The sequence below is a fragment of the Cetorhinus maximus genome, chromosome 23 (assembly GCF_964194155.1).
Source record: "Cetorhinus maximus chromosome 23, sCetMax3.hap1.1, whole genome shotgun sequence".
Classification (NCBI taxonomy): Eukaryota; Metazoa; Chordata; class Chondrichthyes; order Lamniformes; family Cetorhinidae; genus Cetorhinus; species Cetorhinus maximus.
Genome location: NC_135901.1, coordinates 48676332 through 48696150, shown reverse-complemented (window position 1 = coordinate 48696150; position 19819 = coordinate 48676332). Strand labels below are relative to the sequence as shown.

The 19819-nt window shown below is 43.9% G+C and overlaps 3 protein-coding genes and 1 long non-coding RNA gene across 4 annotated transcripts in view; 1 reads left to right on the top strand and 3 right to left on the bottom strand.

The window, feature by feature from the left end:
* The window catches only part of LOC144698538 (uncharacterized), a 76421-nt gene extending 56756 nt beyond the window's left edge, over positions 1-19665 (bottom strand). The window contains exons 1-3 of the mRNA XM_078570471.1: positions 19096-19665; positions 14169-14924; positions 12997-13173 (exon numbers count right to left, since the gene is read on the bottom strand). Coding sequence (XP_078426597.1) covers positions 12997-13173; positions 14169-14924; positions 19096-19665 — 1503 coding nt within the window. The remainder of the gene's footprint in view (positions 1-12996; positions 13174-14168; positions 14925-19095) is intronic.
* Positions 1-19819, top strand: part of LOC144698295 (uncharacterized) — a 666343-nt gene that overhangs the window by 404239 nt on the left and 242285 nt on the right. The gene's annotated exons all lie outside the window — the stretch shown is intronic.
* LOC144698278 (uncharacterized) overlaps positions 1-19819 on the bottom strand; it is a 251559-nt gene that overhangs the window by 21475 nt on the left and 210265 nt on the right. The gene's annotated exons all lie outside the window — the stretch shown is intronic.
* LOC144698279 (uncharacterized) overlaps positions 12418-19819 on the bottom strand; it is a 167259-nt gene continuing 159857 nt past the window's right edge. The window contains exon 2 of the mRNA XM_078570249.1: positions 12418-13263. The gene's annotated coding sequence lies outside the window, so the exon portion shown is untranslated. The remainder of the gene's footprint in view (positions 13264-19819) is intronic.

Here is a 19819-nt window from a genome sequence, read left to right as displayed (position 1 = left end):
GCTGGAACATTGACTCTAGTGTTATCAGTGAAATTAACTGACCTGAGACATTGAAAGGATTCTCGTTACTCCACATCAGGAATTCAAACCTAATATCGGCTTCAGGACAATCAGAATACTTGGTAACAGACAAGACACTGAAACGCTCAAAGGGAGACGGCACTGTGTGTAGGAGAGCTGGTTCCCGGTGACATGGATGTGTCTGCAGTGGGTAGGATCAGACTGTTTCCATGTATCCACAATGAATGTCCCCCTTTCAGTTAACAGCCGAACGTGCTGACCAATTGTGCCACAGAGACTAATGAAAGCATCATCGGCAATTCCTAACTTTAGCAAACTGCCTTCAGAATTAATTATCAGTTAAATGAAATAAAAACCATTCAATCATTTCTGCGTTTCTTATTTCTGTTCGTTTGCAAACATTCACTAAATTTGCAATATGAAATTGAACAATAATTGGCCAAGTTGGTGACATCCTTGTTTTCGGGGTGTTTGCCTCTCCTTTGCCCTCTGTCACTCTTGGTGTATGTGTTTGTGTGTGTTCCTCTGTCTATGTCAATGTGGTTCAGTTCCCCGAGGGGTTGAACACATTTTTCCCATCACATACTTTATTCACATTAGTTGTGCAGTTTCGTATCAAAATGTCACAAATAAAAATATCAGGATGGAAGATGCAGGAGGAGTTTGCAATGTTTGGAAGGAGGTGCAGCAAAAAAGTGGAAGATTCAGCGAGAAGTTTTCTTCCACTTTAACACGAGAGTTGGAACCAGATCTGGGAGATATTTGTGCTGCTGTAAACAGTAAAAGCTCCGCTATTATCTCTATATTTTGCCTTGCACCATCATCCCGACAGTTGGTGCTATGCAACCTAACACAACCCTTTCCTTATTCCATATCTTCACCTCTGTATTTGGTCTTGACGGATGATATTTCTGGCACCGATGCCATACTCCACTGATTCTGGCAGAGCTTTTATGCGTTTTGAGGTTTTAATCAGCTAAATTTTAGCAATTTTCACGAGGGCAGTAAATTACCATTCCCTGACTGGGAATCGAACCCAGGCCATGGTGGTGAATGCACTGATTCCTGACCACTAGACCACCAGGGTTACAACCTAGCCTGATGCCTGTATCTTCTACTTTCATTTCAGGCCTCTTTCACCAGAGGCACGTTTCTCCCACAAAATGACACATTTATGTAAAACACAAACAACATTCATTGTCACAGTTCAGGGTGACATTGGGTCCTTAAGCGACAAAAGAAAGAAAAGAAATTGCAACCTCTCCTGTTACCCAATGATTTCCAACAGTAATGATTGTTTTCTGAGGATCAATTTCAAATATAATTTAACAAATGATCAACCATGTACCATTGTACATTCCAAATCTATCAAGTTATTAGATTCAAATAAACCCATTAATTATTCTCGCTTCCTCAGCTCTCCAGTGAGAGACAGGGAAAAGCAGCAATATCCGGGCCCGCACTCACCTGCTGCCAGTTTAAAAGTACGTTTGCTTTGCTGAGTGTTTATTCTGTGAAATGATGAAGAGAGAACATAACGTGGTTGTAGGATACTGCGTTCAGTTAATGTTCCAAAGTAAACAGGAACAATTCAACTACTTGAAAATGTTTCTGCCCCGGATTCCAACCAGGGCACCTATTATTGTGCAAGGCGAATGTGATAACCACTACACCACAGAAACACAGCAGGAGACAGTACCCAATACCCCTGATTACAATGCAGTCCTGCAGTAGCACTTTGGGTCTTTGTTTTGAAGAAATGGAATTCGGCTGTTCTCATTAGGAATGCTGGGGACAGACTGATCAACAATGTCAGCATCAAATGGCACAACATGTTGGAAAATCGTTCGATCATCCCATCATATCTATCCAAACCCGGGGGCGCGACGGTAAGAGCACTGAATCCTAACCACTAAACAGACCTGTGCCAGCTTCTGTTGTGAAGAGGAACCAATTAGTCTCAATTTACTTCTCTCTTTTCATAAACATGATGTTTATCCACTTCAGGTAGTTGTCCAATTCACTTTCAAAGAAGCAGTTTCTGCAGAATCCATGCACAGTTTGCCTTAATTAAAATAATTTCTCTGACCCCATGACATAATGAGTTGGACTTAGGTTCCTGATACTGGTTTTGTTATAATTATTACTTATTTACACAATTGATTTCATATTGAATTTATAAAAGACGTTTATTCTGATTCAGCATGTCCTTATTCTTTCTGAGTTTATATCGACATTCTCAATACGTTTCCTCTTTAACCTGCCCACCGAGTCTGTTACAGAACAGGGATAAAAACAAACATACCTGGAAAAACTCAGCAGGTCTGGCAGCATCTGCGGAGAGGAACACAGTTAACGTTTCGAGTCCGTATGACTCTTTATCAGAACTCAGGGTTAAATAATTGTTTCAGATTGTCCCTCTTCATAGAACAGGGATAAATGATTGTTACAGATATCCAAAGGTCCGGTTTGATCACATGCTTAAACAGATAGTTTAACTGGTTTAAAATAATTTAGATCTGGGAATGGAATGTCATACAGGATAACTATTTATCTTGGAAACAGGAAAGCGAGTCACTGTGCAATACAAATCCAATGGTGCTCATTTTGAGATTTGGTGAATGCTAGCAGATGTACAGGAATGAAGGAACATGGAAGTGAAGCAGAAAAAACACACGGGAGAGTTTGGAAGATTTTTGACTTCATTTGATCAGTAATTTATTCTGGAGACACCGAAAGGGAAGAAAAGGAAACAGTGCAGTCGGCAGGATTTAAACCTACGTGGGGAGATTCCCAATGGGTTTCGAATCCAACCTTAACCACTCGGCCACAGCAATGAGCCTTCAATGAGTATTAATGTTGTTCATATAAAATCTTGGGATGGCTACAGCAGAGGAAGAGGACATTCGGCCCGATTGATTCCAAATCACCCTGAAAATTATACTGCCTTGTTCTTCCGACCAAAATAAAGCACTGCAAACGTCAGTGCCCGGAAAACCAAGCCTGACATATTTGCTCAGGTGAGGAACCAGCTGAAGCTTTCAATATTGGTTTTCTTAACTCTGAGTTTCCAAATGGGAATTGGACAATGGCTTGAAAGCGAAAAAAAACAGGGTTAAGAAGAAAGAGAAGGAAATTGAGATTAATTAGAAAGCTCTTTGTACAAAACTGACATAGACACGATGGGTGGAAGGTCCTCTTACTGCGCTGTGCCATTTGATGATGACATTGTTGATCAGTCTGTCTCCAGCATTCCTAATGAGAACAGCCGAATTCCATTTCTTCAAAACAAAGACCCAAAGTGCTGCTGTATGACGTCACCGCTTAACATTCCAGACAGCTCCATTAGGATCTTTACAGCGCAGGGTTTATAGAGGCGAGTGGGGGTCATAGACACTTCACATGTGATAGTGCAGCAGTTTAAAACCTGGCAAGAGCATTGTCCAAGCGTGTTTATTTAAGTGTGAGTGGAAGAGCAATCATTTACCTTTGTTGTAAATATAAACATCCTGCTGACTAAGGTTTTTACCTTTTGTTATTTTAACCAAATTAATTTTAATTTCAATAGAAGAAAACCCATCCAAATACACACGTATTTTCTGATTTCCATTCAACAAAAACTGTGCCAAGTTAGTGACATCCTTGCTTTCTGCGCCCCTGTCTCCCCTTAGGCCTCTGTCACTATCGATGCATATCTCTGTGTGTATGCCTCTGTGATTATCAATGTGGTTCAGTTCCCTGAGGGGTGAAAGCGTTTTTAAAATCACAAATTTTATTTACATTAGTTGTGCAACTTCATGGTCAAAAGTTGCAGAGAGAAGCAGCAGCGTAAAAGGTAAAAGAGGAGATTGGGCCTTTCTATGTGTGCCTTACAACAATTTATATTTATAAAGCACGTTTAACGTAATGAAACTTCACAAGGCGTTCCCCAAGATCATTATATAACAAAGTGTGACACCGAGCCACATATCCGGTCAGATAATTAAAAGCTTGGTCAAAGGGGGAGACTTTAAGAACTGTCTTAAAGGAGGAAAGTATCGATTTCATGTTCCAGCTAACAGCAATAGTTCTTCTCATTGGTGAAGAAGTCACCTGTGTTCAACCTAAACAGACCATTTGGTCGGAGCAAGTTGTCTCTGGTGGAAAAGATCTGAGATGAAAAAATAACATGTCAACAGCAGCCTCCATAAGTCAAATTTCAAGCCTTATTGGTAGTTTCCCTCGTGGCACAGTGGCTATGATTCGGTACTTTCATTGGACCAACAGCATTTAGGTTGGAGGGTTTTGGAAATTGAAAGTTGCACATGAGCAGCTTGTGGGACTATTTCTCCTCACTGTCAATTTCATGTTCCAGCTCACAGCAACCGTTGTTTTCATTGGCTGAAGAAGTCGTTTTTTGCTGAACCTAAACCTCAACTGAAATGGAAAAAAGGGCAAAAGCTGTAGATAAGCCAAACCGAAAGTGCGTTGGACAGCTTGTATGGTGGTCTAGTGGTTAGGATTGAACGCTCTTCGACATTCCCAATCAGGGAATCAAGATTTATTGATCTTGTGAAGTTGTTAAAACGATTTCTTGGAAACATTTAACAGCCCCACCGGAATCAGTGGAGTGAGGGTTGAAGCATTGCCTCAGCTGCAAATCTTACACTTGAGAACAAATACAGTGAAAAGCTTTAGAAAGTTGGTGTGATTTTATTTGTGACTCTCTCACTCGGGTATTCTGTAAATGCTACTCGGAGGTTTAGTAATCGGGATATAATCCACCTGCGTTTCCCTGAGCCTGTGCTCGGTGTATGGGGAGGTTTGGCCCGGGTTGCTTTTCTGCTTTTCCCTGTCTCACTCACTGTGGAGCTGAGGAAGAGAGATTAATTGATGGCATTCTTTGAATCCAATAATTTCCTAGATTTCTAATGTATTCGATGAAGGCATTTAGTAGATTCAAATCTTTTCTCATTATATGTGTTTGTGTGTTTGCTTTTTGTGTGGGAGTTCACTGGATAACAGTAGATCTGGTACCATTTTGGGGATATTATTTTGCAGCCCAAGTACCCGGTGACAATGCGGAACTGTGTGATAATGAATACAGATGGAGGGAAAACAGTAACAACTTCGCCTCTGGATGGTCTTGAATCACCAACCTTTCGATAAACAGGCAAACACGTTGACCAATTGCGCCACAGAGACTTATGAAAGATCAGCCTACAAGGTATCCCAACCAGGGTGAAGGTGAGTCAAATCTTCAGGTTGCCGCTACCCAGATGACTATCACTCTCTATCTGTTTTATTCTTTCAAAATAAAGGGTGGGGCACTCATTGTGGATACATGGAAACAGTCTGATCCCACCCACTGCTGACACATCCATGTCAACGGGAACCAGCTCTCCTACAACCGGTGCCGTCTCCCTTAAAGCCTTCCCGTGTATTGCGTGTTACCAAATTCTGATTGTCCCGAAGCTGATATTAGGTTTGAATTCCTGATGTGCAGTAACGAGAATCCTTTCAATGTCTCAGATCAGTTAATTTCACTGATAACATCAGAGTCAATGTTCCAACGTCTTAAAGAAGGGAAAGATGCCTTGACCGTCTCTGGTCAGTCGGGCATTTCATCCTTCATTTTCCTCTGATTCCATTCCTCAAAGTGATTTTCTTTTTCTTCTTCAGTTCCCTGACTACACCTGGCAGCATATTTGGATTGAGAGGCAAAATTAACAGTTCGGATGCAGTGCAGTTCTGATGAAAGGTTACAGTCCTGAAATGAAAAGTATGTTTATCTCTCCACAGACGCTACCAGATTTGCTGAGAATTCCAGTATTTTCTGTTTTTATTTGAGATAGCCAGCATCTGCAGTATTTTGCCTTGCTTTAACTCCTTAGTGAAACATATAAGATCCTGAGGGGACTTGACAGGATTAATGTGGAGAGGATGTTGCCTCTTGTGGGAGAATTTAGAACTAGGGATTGCTGTTTAAAAATAAAGGGTCACCGATTTAAAATGGAGCTGAAGCAAAGTTTTTTTTCTCTCTCAGAGGGCCGTGAGGCTTTGGAACTCCCTTCCTGAAAACATTGTGGAAGCAAAGTCTTTGAATATTTTTAAAACGGAGCTGGATATATTCTTGGTAAGCAAGGGGGTGATAGATTATCGGGGGTAGGCACGATACAGATTTCGGGTTACTTTCAGATCAGCCATGGTCTTATTTAATGGCGGAGCAGGCTTGAGGGGCCGGATGGCCTCCTCCTGCTCCTTGTTGTTATGGAAGAACCTATTACCAATAGATTTCGAGATCCATCTCTGAGCTGAAAACATATAGGTAAACTCAAACTGTAAACAGACCATTCACCAGCTGGAAATGGAAAGGGATTCACTCATCATCTCTTTTATCAACACAGAAACACAGTCTCACTGGTGCGAGGCCATTCAGATACTTCATGAGTGCAAAGGGCTTTATTCAGTTTGCCCACATGTTAACACTCCAACTTGAAACGTTCAAAGAGTTTGATCCACAGTCAGGGCATTGCTACTAGCAAGAGGCATTTAATGTTCCATGTTTGGGAGCGAAAAAAAGGCCCCAGCTCACCCCAACTGCTGGGACTCCACTGAGTTGAGGTCTAGCTGTCGGGCTTTGTTCTGCTGTTCATTATATCCGGGAGAGAATTATGGTGGAGACCAGACCAATTTGGTCACTGCATCGATTGATTCAAGAATTTTATATCTTGCCCCCTTGGCATCGTATTCTGCTTACAGGGCATATGTTATTGTTGCACATTATCACCTTTGAATGACGGGATGGTCACCCAGCATTCGCTGCGGGGCAGAATCTGCCCTATCCGCATTAAAGCAGCTCTTACACATGCGCATTGCGGTGTATGTGTGTGTGTGTGTGTGTGTGTGTGTGTGTTTAGAGCATGCGCATTGCGTCTGCTTCATGAGCATGCGCAGTGCTGGTCTGTGACTGAAACTGCTGAGTAGGGGAGAGAATGTCGAGTGGAGCAAACTAACAGAGTTAGTGGGTGTGTGAAGAGGAATGGAACCAGCGGAGTGGGCAGGGAGGCTTCATGAAGATACAGTGCAAGCCGCAGACCCCAAATAACAAGGTTCCGGTCTTGTGTTTGCAGAAAATGGGCCGAAAAAGTCTGGATTTCTCCCTTCGCCAGGCAAGGGGTAACGGCCGCCATCTTTATAGGGGGCAATGTGCAGCAGGGCGCATGCGCGGTCATCCTGGTTCAGGTAGCAGGAGGAGACAATGTTGTGAATTTCTATCCTGGACTGACAGGGATGGATTTTGGAAACTCCTTTTACAGGGGATTAGAAGGGGAGGATTTACACACAGCAAACTCAAACCAAGAGAATCCTTTCAGAATTTCTGTCCTGGACTGACAGTGATGGATCATGTGAACTCTATTTACAGGATGTTAGAAGAGGAGGGAAATGAGAAACTCAAACCAAACAACACATCAACATCTGAAAGTCACTTGATTCCTCAGCACCTTAATATCACCAGCCTTTGAATGTAAGCATTGAGTTCCAGGTCACTACCAGTCACCGGGTAAAAAATCTCTTCCTCACATCCTGCTTGTGGATCTTGCCTAAAATCTTAAATCTCTATCCCTTAATCCTTTCATGATCAGCTAATGGGAAAAGATTTTATTTAACTACCCCATACATACCTTTCATAATCTTGTACACTTCTATCAATTCTCCCCTCAATCTCCTTTACACCAAGGGGGAAAACCCCAGTTTCTTGAACCTAACCTAACAATTAAAATCCCCCACCCCTAAAACTATTCTGGCAAATCTACTCTGCACTCCCTCAAGGACCCTCACATCCTTCATATTGTGTGGTGATCACTGGTTTGCACAGACCCAGATGTGTGTGACATCATCACACATCGACAATGACACGGTAACATCATCCCGCTCCCCGGGTATTTCCTCAACTGGGAAATTTTTCTCTGACTCCAGTGCTTCTGATATCTTTCCCGTTGCAGGCTCCAGCAGGAGAGTTAAAAGTTGGAATGAGTGAAATAGTTTCAGTGGTTAATATTTTTGAATATTCATCTACAATTGAGACCTTTAGTGTTGTGCTCTGTTATCTGAGAGATTTCAATGGCTCTGGGGCTGGTGTGACTCCTTTACTGTGGATCTGAATCCATGTCCACCTATTGCTCTGTTTTACCTGTGCCCTTCCTGATCACCTCTCTGCCATTGTCTAACTTATCCTGCCTCTACTACCGGGTGTGTTTTAACTATGTTTAGTATTCTACTGTAACTTCTGCCAACTCTGTCTAAATGAGGTTTCCACTGCTGCCCACTCCCTCAGCATGTGCTGCTGGCTTCCCAGCTTTATCTTCCCACAGTATCTTTCAGAGTCAGGAATTGTTTTTCCTGTGCTTCAGTCAATTTCTCTTCCGTTCTGAGCTTATATTGACCATCACGTACTGCCCACCCTGAAACATTAATTAATTAATTCTGTTGTGTGATAGAACGCTCTAAGATGTTTCATAGGAGTGTTAGAAAGCAATATCTGACACCAAGCCACATGAAGAGATATCAGGGCAGATGAACAAAGGTCTACTAAAAGAGGTAGGTTTTAAGGAGTATCTTAAAGGAGGAAACAGAAGTGGAGAGGTTTAGGGGGGAAATTCCAGAGCTTGTGGCCTTGGCAGCTGAAGGGGGAGACACCAAAGGTGGAGCAGTTAAAATCAGGAATGCTGATGAGGTCGGAATTAGAGAAGTGTAGATACCTTGGAGGATTGTGAGCCTGGAGGAGATTACAGAGATAGGGAAGGAAAGACCTTGCACAAGTTTAAACTAAGGATGAGAAATTTAAAATCTAGGTTCTCCTTAACCCAGAGCCTTTGTAAGTCAGTGAGTTCAGGGGTGATGGGTTAACAAGGCTTGGTGCGAGTAAGCAGAGTTCTGGATTACAGGGGTGCTGAATGTGGGAGGCCGGCCAGGTGTTGAGTCTAGAGGGAACAAAGGAATGGATGACAGGCTTAACAATTACATAAAGGGATTTGGGGACAATGTGGGGAAAAAGACATTGATCGGATTGAACGGTGGAGCAGGTTTGATGGGCTGAATGGCCTACTCCTATGAACAGTCTAGTTCAGTCTCAGTCAGTTCCCAGGGAGAGGGATGGAGTCGGTGTCTAGGGAGTGAAGGTTTTAGCTGGGACTGAAGACAATGGCTTCAGTCTTCCCAGTAATTAAATGGAGGAACTTTCTGCTCATTTAGTACTGGATGTCAGACAAGTCAGGACGGTGTGTGACTTGCAGGGGAACTTGGTGGTGATGGTGTGTCACATATATCTACCCTGGTCCTTCCAGGGGGTGGAGGTTGATGTTTCTGGAAACTTTGTCAAAGTTTTTGTTGTGTTGTAGGTATCCCTTCACCCCCTGCCCCTCCCACCTCTCTCCCTCTCCTCCCTTGTGGGCCAGAGTCTTGTGTAGGCCCAGACTGGGTGGCAGGTTACCTCTCCTGAAGGACATTAGTGAACCAGTTGGGTTTTGATGACAATCCAGCAGTTTTCATGGTCACTTTTTCCTCGTGCTGGCCCCACAAATTCCCAGATTCATTCAGCTCAATTTCACAACCTGCCTTTGTGTTTTTGTGGGTTCTCTCTCACTCCCTTTTTTCTGTTTTAAATCAATTTCACAGGGTATTAGAAGGGGAGGATTTATAGTCAGGAAACTGAAACCAAACATTACTTCAGAATTTGATGGAGTCGGCCATTCTATTGTAACCTGAATATCATTGGATTTTGAACATGGAAGGAAAAAACACCATTCTCCGTGGGGAGAAACCGTACACGTGTTCTGTGTGTGGACGAGGCTTCAGCCGATCATCTGACCTGTCAAAACATAAATACAGTCACAACGGGGAGAAACCGTGGAAATGTGGGGACTGTGGGAAGGGATTCAATTACCCTTCCCTGCTGGAAATTCATCGGCGCAGTCACACTGGAGAGAGGCCATTCTCCTGCTCCGAGTGTTGGAAGGGATTCACTCGGTTGTCCCACCTGTTGACTCACAAACGAGTTCACACTGGGGAGAGACCTTTCGCCTGCTCTGAGTGTGGGAAGGGATTTACGGATTCATCCAACCTGCTGACACACCAGCGAGTTCACACTGAGGAGAGACCTTTTAAATGTCCAGACTGTGGGAAGTGCTACATAAGTTCTGGGAATCTGATGTCCCATCAACGTGTTCACACTGACGAGAGACTGTTCAGGTGCTCTCAGTGCGGGACTGGGTTCAGGTGGTCATCCCATCTCACTGAACACCAGCGCAATCACACTGGGGAGAGGCCATTCACCTGCTCAGAATGTGGGAAGAAATTCACTCTGATATCCCACCTGCTGACACACCAGCGAGTTCACACTGGGGAGAGACCATTCACCTGCTCTGAGTGTGGGAAGAGATTCACTCAGTTATCCCACCTGCTGAGACACCAGCGGGTTCACAAGTAACTACAGTGATTGGATGTTGTTGTGAAATTCCATCCAGGACAAACCATGTTCATTTGGGGCTGTTTCTGCTGATGTTAATAAACTACAGCCCAGTTAAATAAAAGTCAAATAAATCAGCTTTGTGTTCAACTCACCGTGTGTCAAGTCTTTTTAATATCTCTAACACAAGTTAGTTCCTTTGGAAGGGCTCTCCCTCTCCCCTGTCTCCTCCACCCTCACCTCCAACAATAAGTGTGAGGAGTTCATGGAGCTTCTTTGTCACTAAGATTGGGACAATCCGATCATCTGCCTCTGCTGCTTCCCTCCCTTCCACTATCCCACCGGGACAAACTGTCTCTAAAGTTTCCTCTTGTCTGAGCCCTGAACCCACAGCTTTCTCCAGTTTCTCTCCCATCTCCCCTCATTCTTCCTAAGCAAAAGATAGAGACCTATTCCTATAATATTCAATGCATTTCTGAAGGTTTTATAAGGCTATTAGACAATGATTTCTTACAGATCTCCCCACCTTGAAAAGGGAAAATCCTTATTGACTTCTCACACCTGATTTCTGACTAACCTCACTATTTCTAAGCTCTGAGCTTGTTTTCCTAATTTCTTTATGACAAACCGTAGATAACATACTAAAGCTACTAGAATGATCAGAATCAGCAACACAAACCATTGAGCTGCCACCAAGAATAAATGTCAAAACTTTTCGACTAAAATGTGATAACTATCGACTGAGATTCATCCTCCCCACCTGCTGATCATCTCACACAATTCTAAATTATAGACATGTTGTAAATACATCTGGTTCAAACAAAAGTTCATGCACAGACTTTAAAGATTCTCCATCTCTCTGTACACCCGCCTCCACCTTGTGGATATTTTGTAAATCCAGATTCTATTTCCCTCTTCACTTAAACTTTACTCCCTCTGATAGATACGAGTGTGTTTAATTCAATGCTGATTGTTTTATAGTTAGTTTCACTATAGAGTGTGTGTTAATGTCTTGATGATTTAAAATGTCTCATTCAATTTTCCACAATAATCACTTCATGTTCTGTTGTCAAGTAGCTTAGCATGTCTGGGACCTGTTCTTCAGTGCAGGGTCACCATGCATTTCCACATGTTAATTACACCACATGTAAGATATCACATCTGCACACACGCTGTATGCCAATACCAAGCTGCATGTGCGAACCTATGCAAGTTGCTCTTGGTCTTTCAGGTGATCTTATCAAAATATCAATGGGGCGTCTGTCTTTGCTGATCTACCCCTGCCTGGTTCTGATGCCTTGGATAGTGGCCAGACTATCAAATTCAGTTTCTTTTAAATACAGAGGCAAGGACACAAACATCACCAAGAGAAATCTGTTTACTGGTCTCATCTACACTTCCCTAACTTTCACTAGAATGTACATGTATATCAATTTGAACTATTCTATTGAATTATACCCAAGTGAATTATTCCATTTCCCAATTGGTGGTGTGATTTTCTCTATCTTTTATTCTAAATATGTCATTCCATGAATTACCATTCGATCTCATTCAGGAGCACTCGAGGAACTTTACTGTCCTATTTAATACTCTCATATTAGGGTGTTTGTAGATCAGAGACAGAAGTACATGTACTTGCAATCAGATTGTAGATCACTCCCATTTCTCCCATTCTCAGACACTTTGTCTTGAATGATAACAAATGGGATGAAGTCAAATCTCTAAAAAGCAAAGCCTTTTGTTTAAGTTGTCACCAGGCTGTCAGTGGAAAGGGTTAACTTCTCAGCTTGTTAGCAAAGGGGCTGAAGAAACATTCTCAAATGTGCACACTTGTGTCAACTTTATGTAACTTCATTTTCAGATCAAGGATGAACCAAACCCCATTTCAATCTTTGTTTTTCCAATTCTCTTGATATTTTTCTCAGCTTTTCCAAAATGTTATTTTCTTCTTTCTTCAGGCACCTTTCCAAATGACTGTAATAATAATGAAGAAAAGTAAAACTGAAAGTTCACTTTCACAGGCAAAAGGAGCTTCAACCTTCTGAGACTGAAAAGAGTTAAAGAGGGTGGAGTTTCCCACAGCTTGTGAGCTCCGGAACAGAACCTCAAGGCTGAAGCTTATCTTTAGGGAATCCAACTTTTCGATGCCTTTTACAATTGTACAAGTTCATTGTGATTCATACTTAAAGGTTTACTTTCACTCAGTAATTATAACCTTTCACTTTTCTCAGCACAGAAGCTGGCAGCATTTTAGATTCAATCCCAATTGTACATTTCTCTTGTAGCTGGCGTATGGAGAAGATCATGTCCACTGTAGATCTGCCAGCACAAGAAACCGCACTGTGCTTCTGGATACACTCGGTCTGCAAGTAGATGGAGTCTTTTAAGCCTGACCCTAGTGAAGGACGTCCCTGTGATGCTGAGGAGTGAGATGTCCCTGTAGTTGTTGCAATCTCCTCTGTCACCTTTCTTTTTGTATATTGTGATCATTCTTCAATCACACACGTGTCCTGTCGAATGGATCCTACCTTCCAATAGAGAAGGAGGAGGTCATGAAGGTGTGACAGTAGATGGGACTTTCTGGGCTTGAGCAGTTCAGCTGGAATTCCATCCTTGCCGGGTGTCTTTCTGCTTGCTAAACAATCAATGGCCTTTTCGAGCTCAAGTGGTGAGGGTTCCTCATCCAATTCAACCATGACAGGAAGCTGCAAGAGAGAGTCAAACAGAGACTGGGAGATGTCCTTCTCACAGGAGTACAGCTCACAGCAGTTTCAACCCAGTGGGACATCTGTTTTCTTCTGTGGGTGAGAACTTCAACATCCATTTGGTGATGGTCGGACCAAGCGCCCTCCTGATCCCATCATACACAGCACGTAGATTTCCATTGTCACAGGCAGTTTGGATTTCATGATCTGGGCTGAACCAGTGTTTATTTACACAGTCTCTCCCTGTTTTTTACACGACTGTCTCAGCTACTTGCAAGTTACACAGTGTTCTAGCTGTTGGGTTTATGTTGTAATCAGGTAGGCTTTGCTTTTTGCTTCAATGACAGATTCATCTCTGCTGAGTAGGTCTCAAGCCAGTCTTTGTTGTGGGTTCCACCTTTCCCAAATGCTGTTGCTGCTGTGTCAGAAATGATCGAACTCAGCGACTTCCAAGATTCAGCAATATCAGTGTTGACTGATGAAGCTTTTACTGATGTGCCTGTAAAATATTTTACTGTTTTATGTTCCTTGATAAATTAATTTCATCATGGAGGTGTCTCTGTGTGGAATGTACAAGTCAGTAAGAATTGTCAGCAAGGATTAATCAGTACTCTCTAATTGGAGATGTTAATCAATGGAACCTGTCAGACACTGAATTGTAGACTTTGCTCCAAAGATTAATTTAGGATTGAAGTAAAAATTCATAATTTTATTGTAATCGAGTTCCTGTTGAGAGTTCTGAAATTAAGAGGAAAGTTCACAGATGGTGCTTTTAAAAAGGGACACTGCAGCTCAGATAATCAGTGACAGATCCAGAAAATTAAACTCCAGCCAGTTATAGGGGTGTTAATATCAGCAGAATCAAAGCTAATACTATCTGGCTATCAGTCCTGGATGTGACTAACAGCAGCAGAAATAGCAAAATCCAATCCCTGCAATCACTTGTGAATTCGCTGGTGTGACAGCAGGTTGGCTGACTGAGTGAATCCCTTCCCACACACAGTGCAGGTGAATGGCCTCTCTCCAGTGTGAACTCGCTTGTGTACTTTAAGATTAGATAAAGACCTGAACCTCTTTCCACAGGAAGTGCAGCTGAATGGCTTCTCTCCAGAGTGAACTTGTTGGTGTGACTTAAGGCTGGCTGACTGAGTGAATCCCTTCGCACACACAGAGCAGGTGAATGGCTTCTCCCCAGTGTGAATTCGCTGGTGTGACTGAAGGCTGGCTGACTGAGTGAATCCCTTTGCACACACAGAGCAGGTGAATGGTTTCTCCCCAGTGTGAACTCGCTGGTGTGACTGAAGGCTGGCTGACTGAGTGAATCCCTTCGCACACACAGAGCAGGTGAATGGCTTCTCCCCAGTGTGAATTCGCTGGTGTGACTGAAGGCTGGCTGACTGAGTGAATCCCTTTGCACACACAGAGCAGGTGAATGGCTTCTCCCCAGTGTGAATTCGCTGGTGTGACTGAAGGCTGGCTGACTGAGTGAATCCCTTTGCACACACAGAGCAGGTGAATGGTTTCTCCCCAGTGTGAACTCGCTGGTGTGCAGTGAGGTCAGAGGAATGCCTGAACCTCTTTCCGCAGGAATTGCAGCTGAACGGCCTCTCCTCAGTGTGAATTTGCTGGTGTTTTAGTAGGTTGGAGGACACAGTGAATCCCTTTCCACACACGGAGCAGGTGAATGGCCTCTCCCCAGTGTGAAATCGCTGGTGTCCACTCAGGTGGGATGAAGACCTGAACCTCTTACCACAGTAAGTTCAACTGAAGGGCCTCTCCCCAGTGTGACCTCACTGATGTGTCAGCAGAGTGGATGACTGAGTAAATCCCTTGCCACACACGGAGCAGGTAAATGGCTTCTCTCCAGTTTGAATACGTCGATGGCTTCTCAGCAGAGATGGATAATTGAATCCTTTCCCACAGTCCCCACATTTCCACGGTTTCACCATGGTGCTGGCCCCAATGTGAGTGTGTCAATGAATTTCCAGCTGGGATGGATAACTGAATAGCTTCACACCATTCTCACATTTTCTCATCCACACACTCAACACGTGTACAGTTTCTCCCCACTGTGAATGGTGCGATGATTTTAACTGGTTAAAGCTCTTTCCGCAGTGAGTTCACTGGAACACTCTCACTCGGGTGTGTGTGTCTCAGTGCTTTTCCAGTCACACTGATGTTTGAAATTTTTTCCCACAGAAAGAACAGTCAAACATTTCTCCTTCCAAATTCAAAGGTCGATTATATTCAGTTCCTGATGAATCGAGTGACTCAATCAGATGTTGATGTGATGTTTGGTTTGCGAATCCAATCTACAAATCTTAATATTTGATGATGTTTGGCATCTGAAAATCCTTCCCTCCTAAGGCCCTGTAAAAGGAGTTAACAAAAGTCATCACTGTCAGTCCAGCATGGAAATTAATAATTGACAATTCCGCTTGCTAGGGAATATTTCTTCCTCTCGTCTCCCCTCCCCCACCCCAAGCTGTAAATCACAGTCCCAAACACACGCTCCTTCCTGTGGTGAGAAATCCAGACCCATCATGCAATCTCCACCATTTCTTTCCTCTCCCAGTTTTCTATCCCTCTCTGCTCTGGCTGGGTTCAGTTCTACAGCCCTGCTGTAAAAGGAACTTAAAATCCACTACTGTAAATCCAAGATTAGAAACTGAGAAGCGAAAAACATTTCCCTTGGTTTGAGTTTGCTGTGTGTAAATTCTCCCCTTCTAACCCGCTGTAACAGGAGTTTCCAAAATCCATCCCTGTCAGTCCAGGATAAAAAGTCACAATATTCTTTCCTCCTGCTACCTGGACCAGGATGGCCGCGCATGCGCCTTACTGCATAATTGTCCCTATAAAGATGGCGGCCGTTAACCCGGGCCTGGCGAAGGGAGAAATCCAGGATTTTTCGGCCCGTTTTCTGCAAACACAAGCCCGGTACCTTGTTATTTGGGGTCTGCGGCCTGCACTGTGTCTTTATGAAGCCTCCCCGCCCACTCCGCTGGCTCCATTCCTTCTCACACACCCACTAACTCTGTTACTTTGCTCCACTTGACATTCTCTACCCGCGCTCTGAGCAGCTTCAGTCACAGACCAGCATTGCGCATGCTCATGAAACAGACCGTAATGCGCATGTGCAGGGAGCTGTTGTTTTGAGGATAGGGCACATTCTTCTCCCCTTTGAATGCTGGGTCGTCCCGCCGCCATTGAAAGCCCTTTTCTTTTGCACAGCAAATTATGGTTTGTGATCCGATGACGACTGGATGCCAGAGTCAAGATATAACATTATTTATCGATTGATATAACAAACAAAGTGCATGGGTCCTCTGCTATAGTTCTGTCCTGGGTGTAAATAGCAGAACAATCCTCTACAGTTCGGTGTGAACTCCCTGGAGTCTCAGTCGGCGGTGCGAACAAAATTTTTCTTCCCATAAATAGAACTTTTAAACTCAGTTTTTGTTAGTAAAAGACAAATATATGAACGTACGAACAAGGAGTAGGGGTATATGCCCCCTTGAGCCTGTTCTACCTTTTAATAAGATCATGGCTGATCTGACAGTCACCTCAAATCTGCATCCCTCCTCCCGCCAATAACCTATCACCCCTTGCTCATCAAGAATCTATCCACCTCTGCCTTAAAAATATTCAAAGATTCTGCTTCCACCACGCTTTCAGGAAGAGAGTTCCAAAGAATCACGATCCTCTGAGAGAAAAAAATTCACCTCTTCTCCATTTTAAAGAGGTGATCTCTTATTTTTCAACAGTCAGAGAATGACCAGATTTTAGCTCGGGGCCAGTGGAAAGTTCAGTTAACATGATTATCAAGCAGTGATGAAGTGAATTTTCAATTCATGTGCACCTTGTTTGTGCATTTGCCAGATTAAAACTTGAATTGAATCCATCGTTCTCCATCATAAGAGCATTCAAGGTGGAAAGCCATAAATACTTGGACACTCAGGGAATCAATGGATATGGGGGTAGGGTGAAAGTAGAGTGGAGCTGGAAGCTCATTCAATGGTGGAGCAGGTTCAATCATTGGTCTATCAATCAATGGTCTATCCCTCCTCCAATTTCTTGTGTTCTTTTGAACATCACTATGAATCACTATGATCCTTTAAAAGCGGAGGCTGGTGGGGTGAAAAGTGAGGGGAAGAGCAACCCTATCATGGTTCTGGGAGTGATAAATAAATGAAACTGGCGATAAGGAGAGCTTTGAGATCGGATGAGTCAGTGCTGCTGGAGGGAGAGATCGAGTGTATCCATACGGCGGCGCATGGCACTGAGTGTAGATCTCAGGGTGAGGTGAGAACAGCAGTGCGAGGAGCATTCTATGTCCCGGAGATACCTGTCTTCCTGGGTGGATTCAAAACATGAGGAATGAACTTTAGTTGAATCCACATGGGGTAAGTCAGAGACGGAGACAGTCACTGAGGAAGGAACCATGATAGGGTCCCCCTTGTCCTCACTTATCACCCCACCAGCCTCCACATTCAAAGGATCATCCTCCGCCATTTCTGCCAACTCCAGCATGATGCCACCACCAAACACATCTTACCCTCACCACCCCCATCAGCATTCCATAGGGACTACTCTGGGACACCCTGGTCAATGCCTCCATCACCCCTAACACCTCATCCCCTTTCCAAGGCACCTTCCCATGCAATCATGAAAGGTGCAACACCAGCCCCTTTACCACCTCCTTTCTCACTGTCCAAGGGGCCAAATACTCCTCTCCGGAGAAGCAGCACTTCACTTACACTTCCCTCAATTTAGTCTACTGCATTCGCTGCTCCCAATTCGGTTTCCTCTACATTGGAGAGACCAAATGCAGACTGGGTGACTGCTTTGAGGAACACCTTCGGTCTGTCCGCAATCATGATACAGACCTTCCTGTCGCTTGCCAATTCAACACACCACCCTGCTCTCATGCCCACATGTCCGTCCTTGGCCTGCTGCAATGTTCCATTGAAACTCAACGCAAACTGGAGGAACAGCACCTCATCTTCCGATTAGGCACTTTCCAGCCTTCTGGACTTAATATTGAGTTCAACAACTTCATGGCATGTACTCTCTCCTCTATCCTCCTCCCTTTTTCACCCATTTAAAACATTTCATTTTATTTTTTCATTTATTCATGTTTTATTCCCTTTTACATCGTCTTTCATTTTGACCATGACATCTTTGTCAATCTCTCCTTAGCCCCACCTATCACTGGCCCTCGATCCAGCTTCATCTGCTCCACCCCCGGCAACCAGCACCTTAAAACAGTATACATTTTGTCACATTTCTACTTCTCTTTAGCTCTGAAGAAGGGTCATACAGACTCAAAGCATTAACTTTGTTTCTCACTCCACAGATGATGTCAGACCAGCTGAGATTTTCCAGCATTTTCTGTTTTTATCTCTGAATTACTAGTCTAGTAACAATATCACTATTGCATTGTCTCCCCCTCTTGTGGTAAACTAATTTCTAATGAGAGTTGCTGAATTATGGGGAAGGTTCAGAGACAGCAGTTCTTAAAGGGACACAGCAGCCCCGAGGACACAACCAGCTATAGATCCAGAATATTAAACTCCAGCCCAGTTACAGGGATTATTAACATCAGCAGAAACAAACCCCAACTGTCAGAATGAACATGGTTCAATCCTGGATGTGATTAACAAAGAACAAAGAAAAGTACAGCACAGGAACAGGCCCTTCGGCCCTCCAAGCCTGCGCTGATCATATTGCCCGTCAACTAAAACATTTTGCACTTCTGGGGTCCGTATCCCTCTATTCCCATCCTATTCATGTATTTGTCAAGCTGCCTCTTAAACACCACTATTGTACCTGCTTCCACCACCTCCTCTGGCAGCGAATTCCAGACACAGCAGCGATAACAGCAGAGTCTGACTTCTGCAGTCACTTGTGAACTCGCTGGTGTCTCAGCAAGTTGGATGACTGAGTGAATTCCTTCCCACACTTGGAGCAGGTGAATGGCCGCTCTCCAGTGTGAAGTCGCTGGTGTACAATGAGGCTGAATGAAGACCTGAATCTCTTTCCACAAGAAGTACAGCTGAACGGCCTCTCCCCAGTGTGAATTCGCTGGTGCGTTAGCAGGTCAGATGACTGAGTGAAACCCTTCCCACACTCAAAGCAGGTGAACGGCCTCTCCCCAGTGTGAACTCGCTGGTGTTTCAGGAGGTTGGATAACTGAGTGAATCCCTTCCCACACTTGGAGCAGGTGAATGGCTTTTCCCCAGTGTGAACTCGCTGGTGTTTCAGGAGATTGGATAACTGAGTGAATCCCTTCCCACACTCGGAGCAGATGAATGGCCTCTCTCCAGTGTGAACTCTCTGATGTGCCAGCAGGCTGGATGACCAAATAAATCCCTTCCCACACTTGGAGCAGATAAACGGTCTCTCCCCTGTGTGGGTGCGTTGGTGGTTTTCAAGCCAGGATGGGTAATTGAATCCCTTCCCACATTCCTCACATTTCCATGGTTTCTCCATGGTGCGGGCGTCCCTGTGTCTCTCCAGGTTTGATGATCAGTTGAATCCTTGTCCACACATAGAACACGTGTACAATTTCCCCCTGCTATGAATGGTGTGATGTTATTTCAGGCTGTGTAACTGGTTAAAGCTCTTTCCACAGTCAGTTCACTGG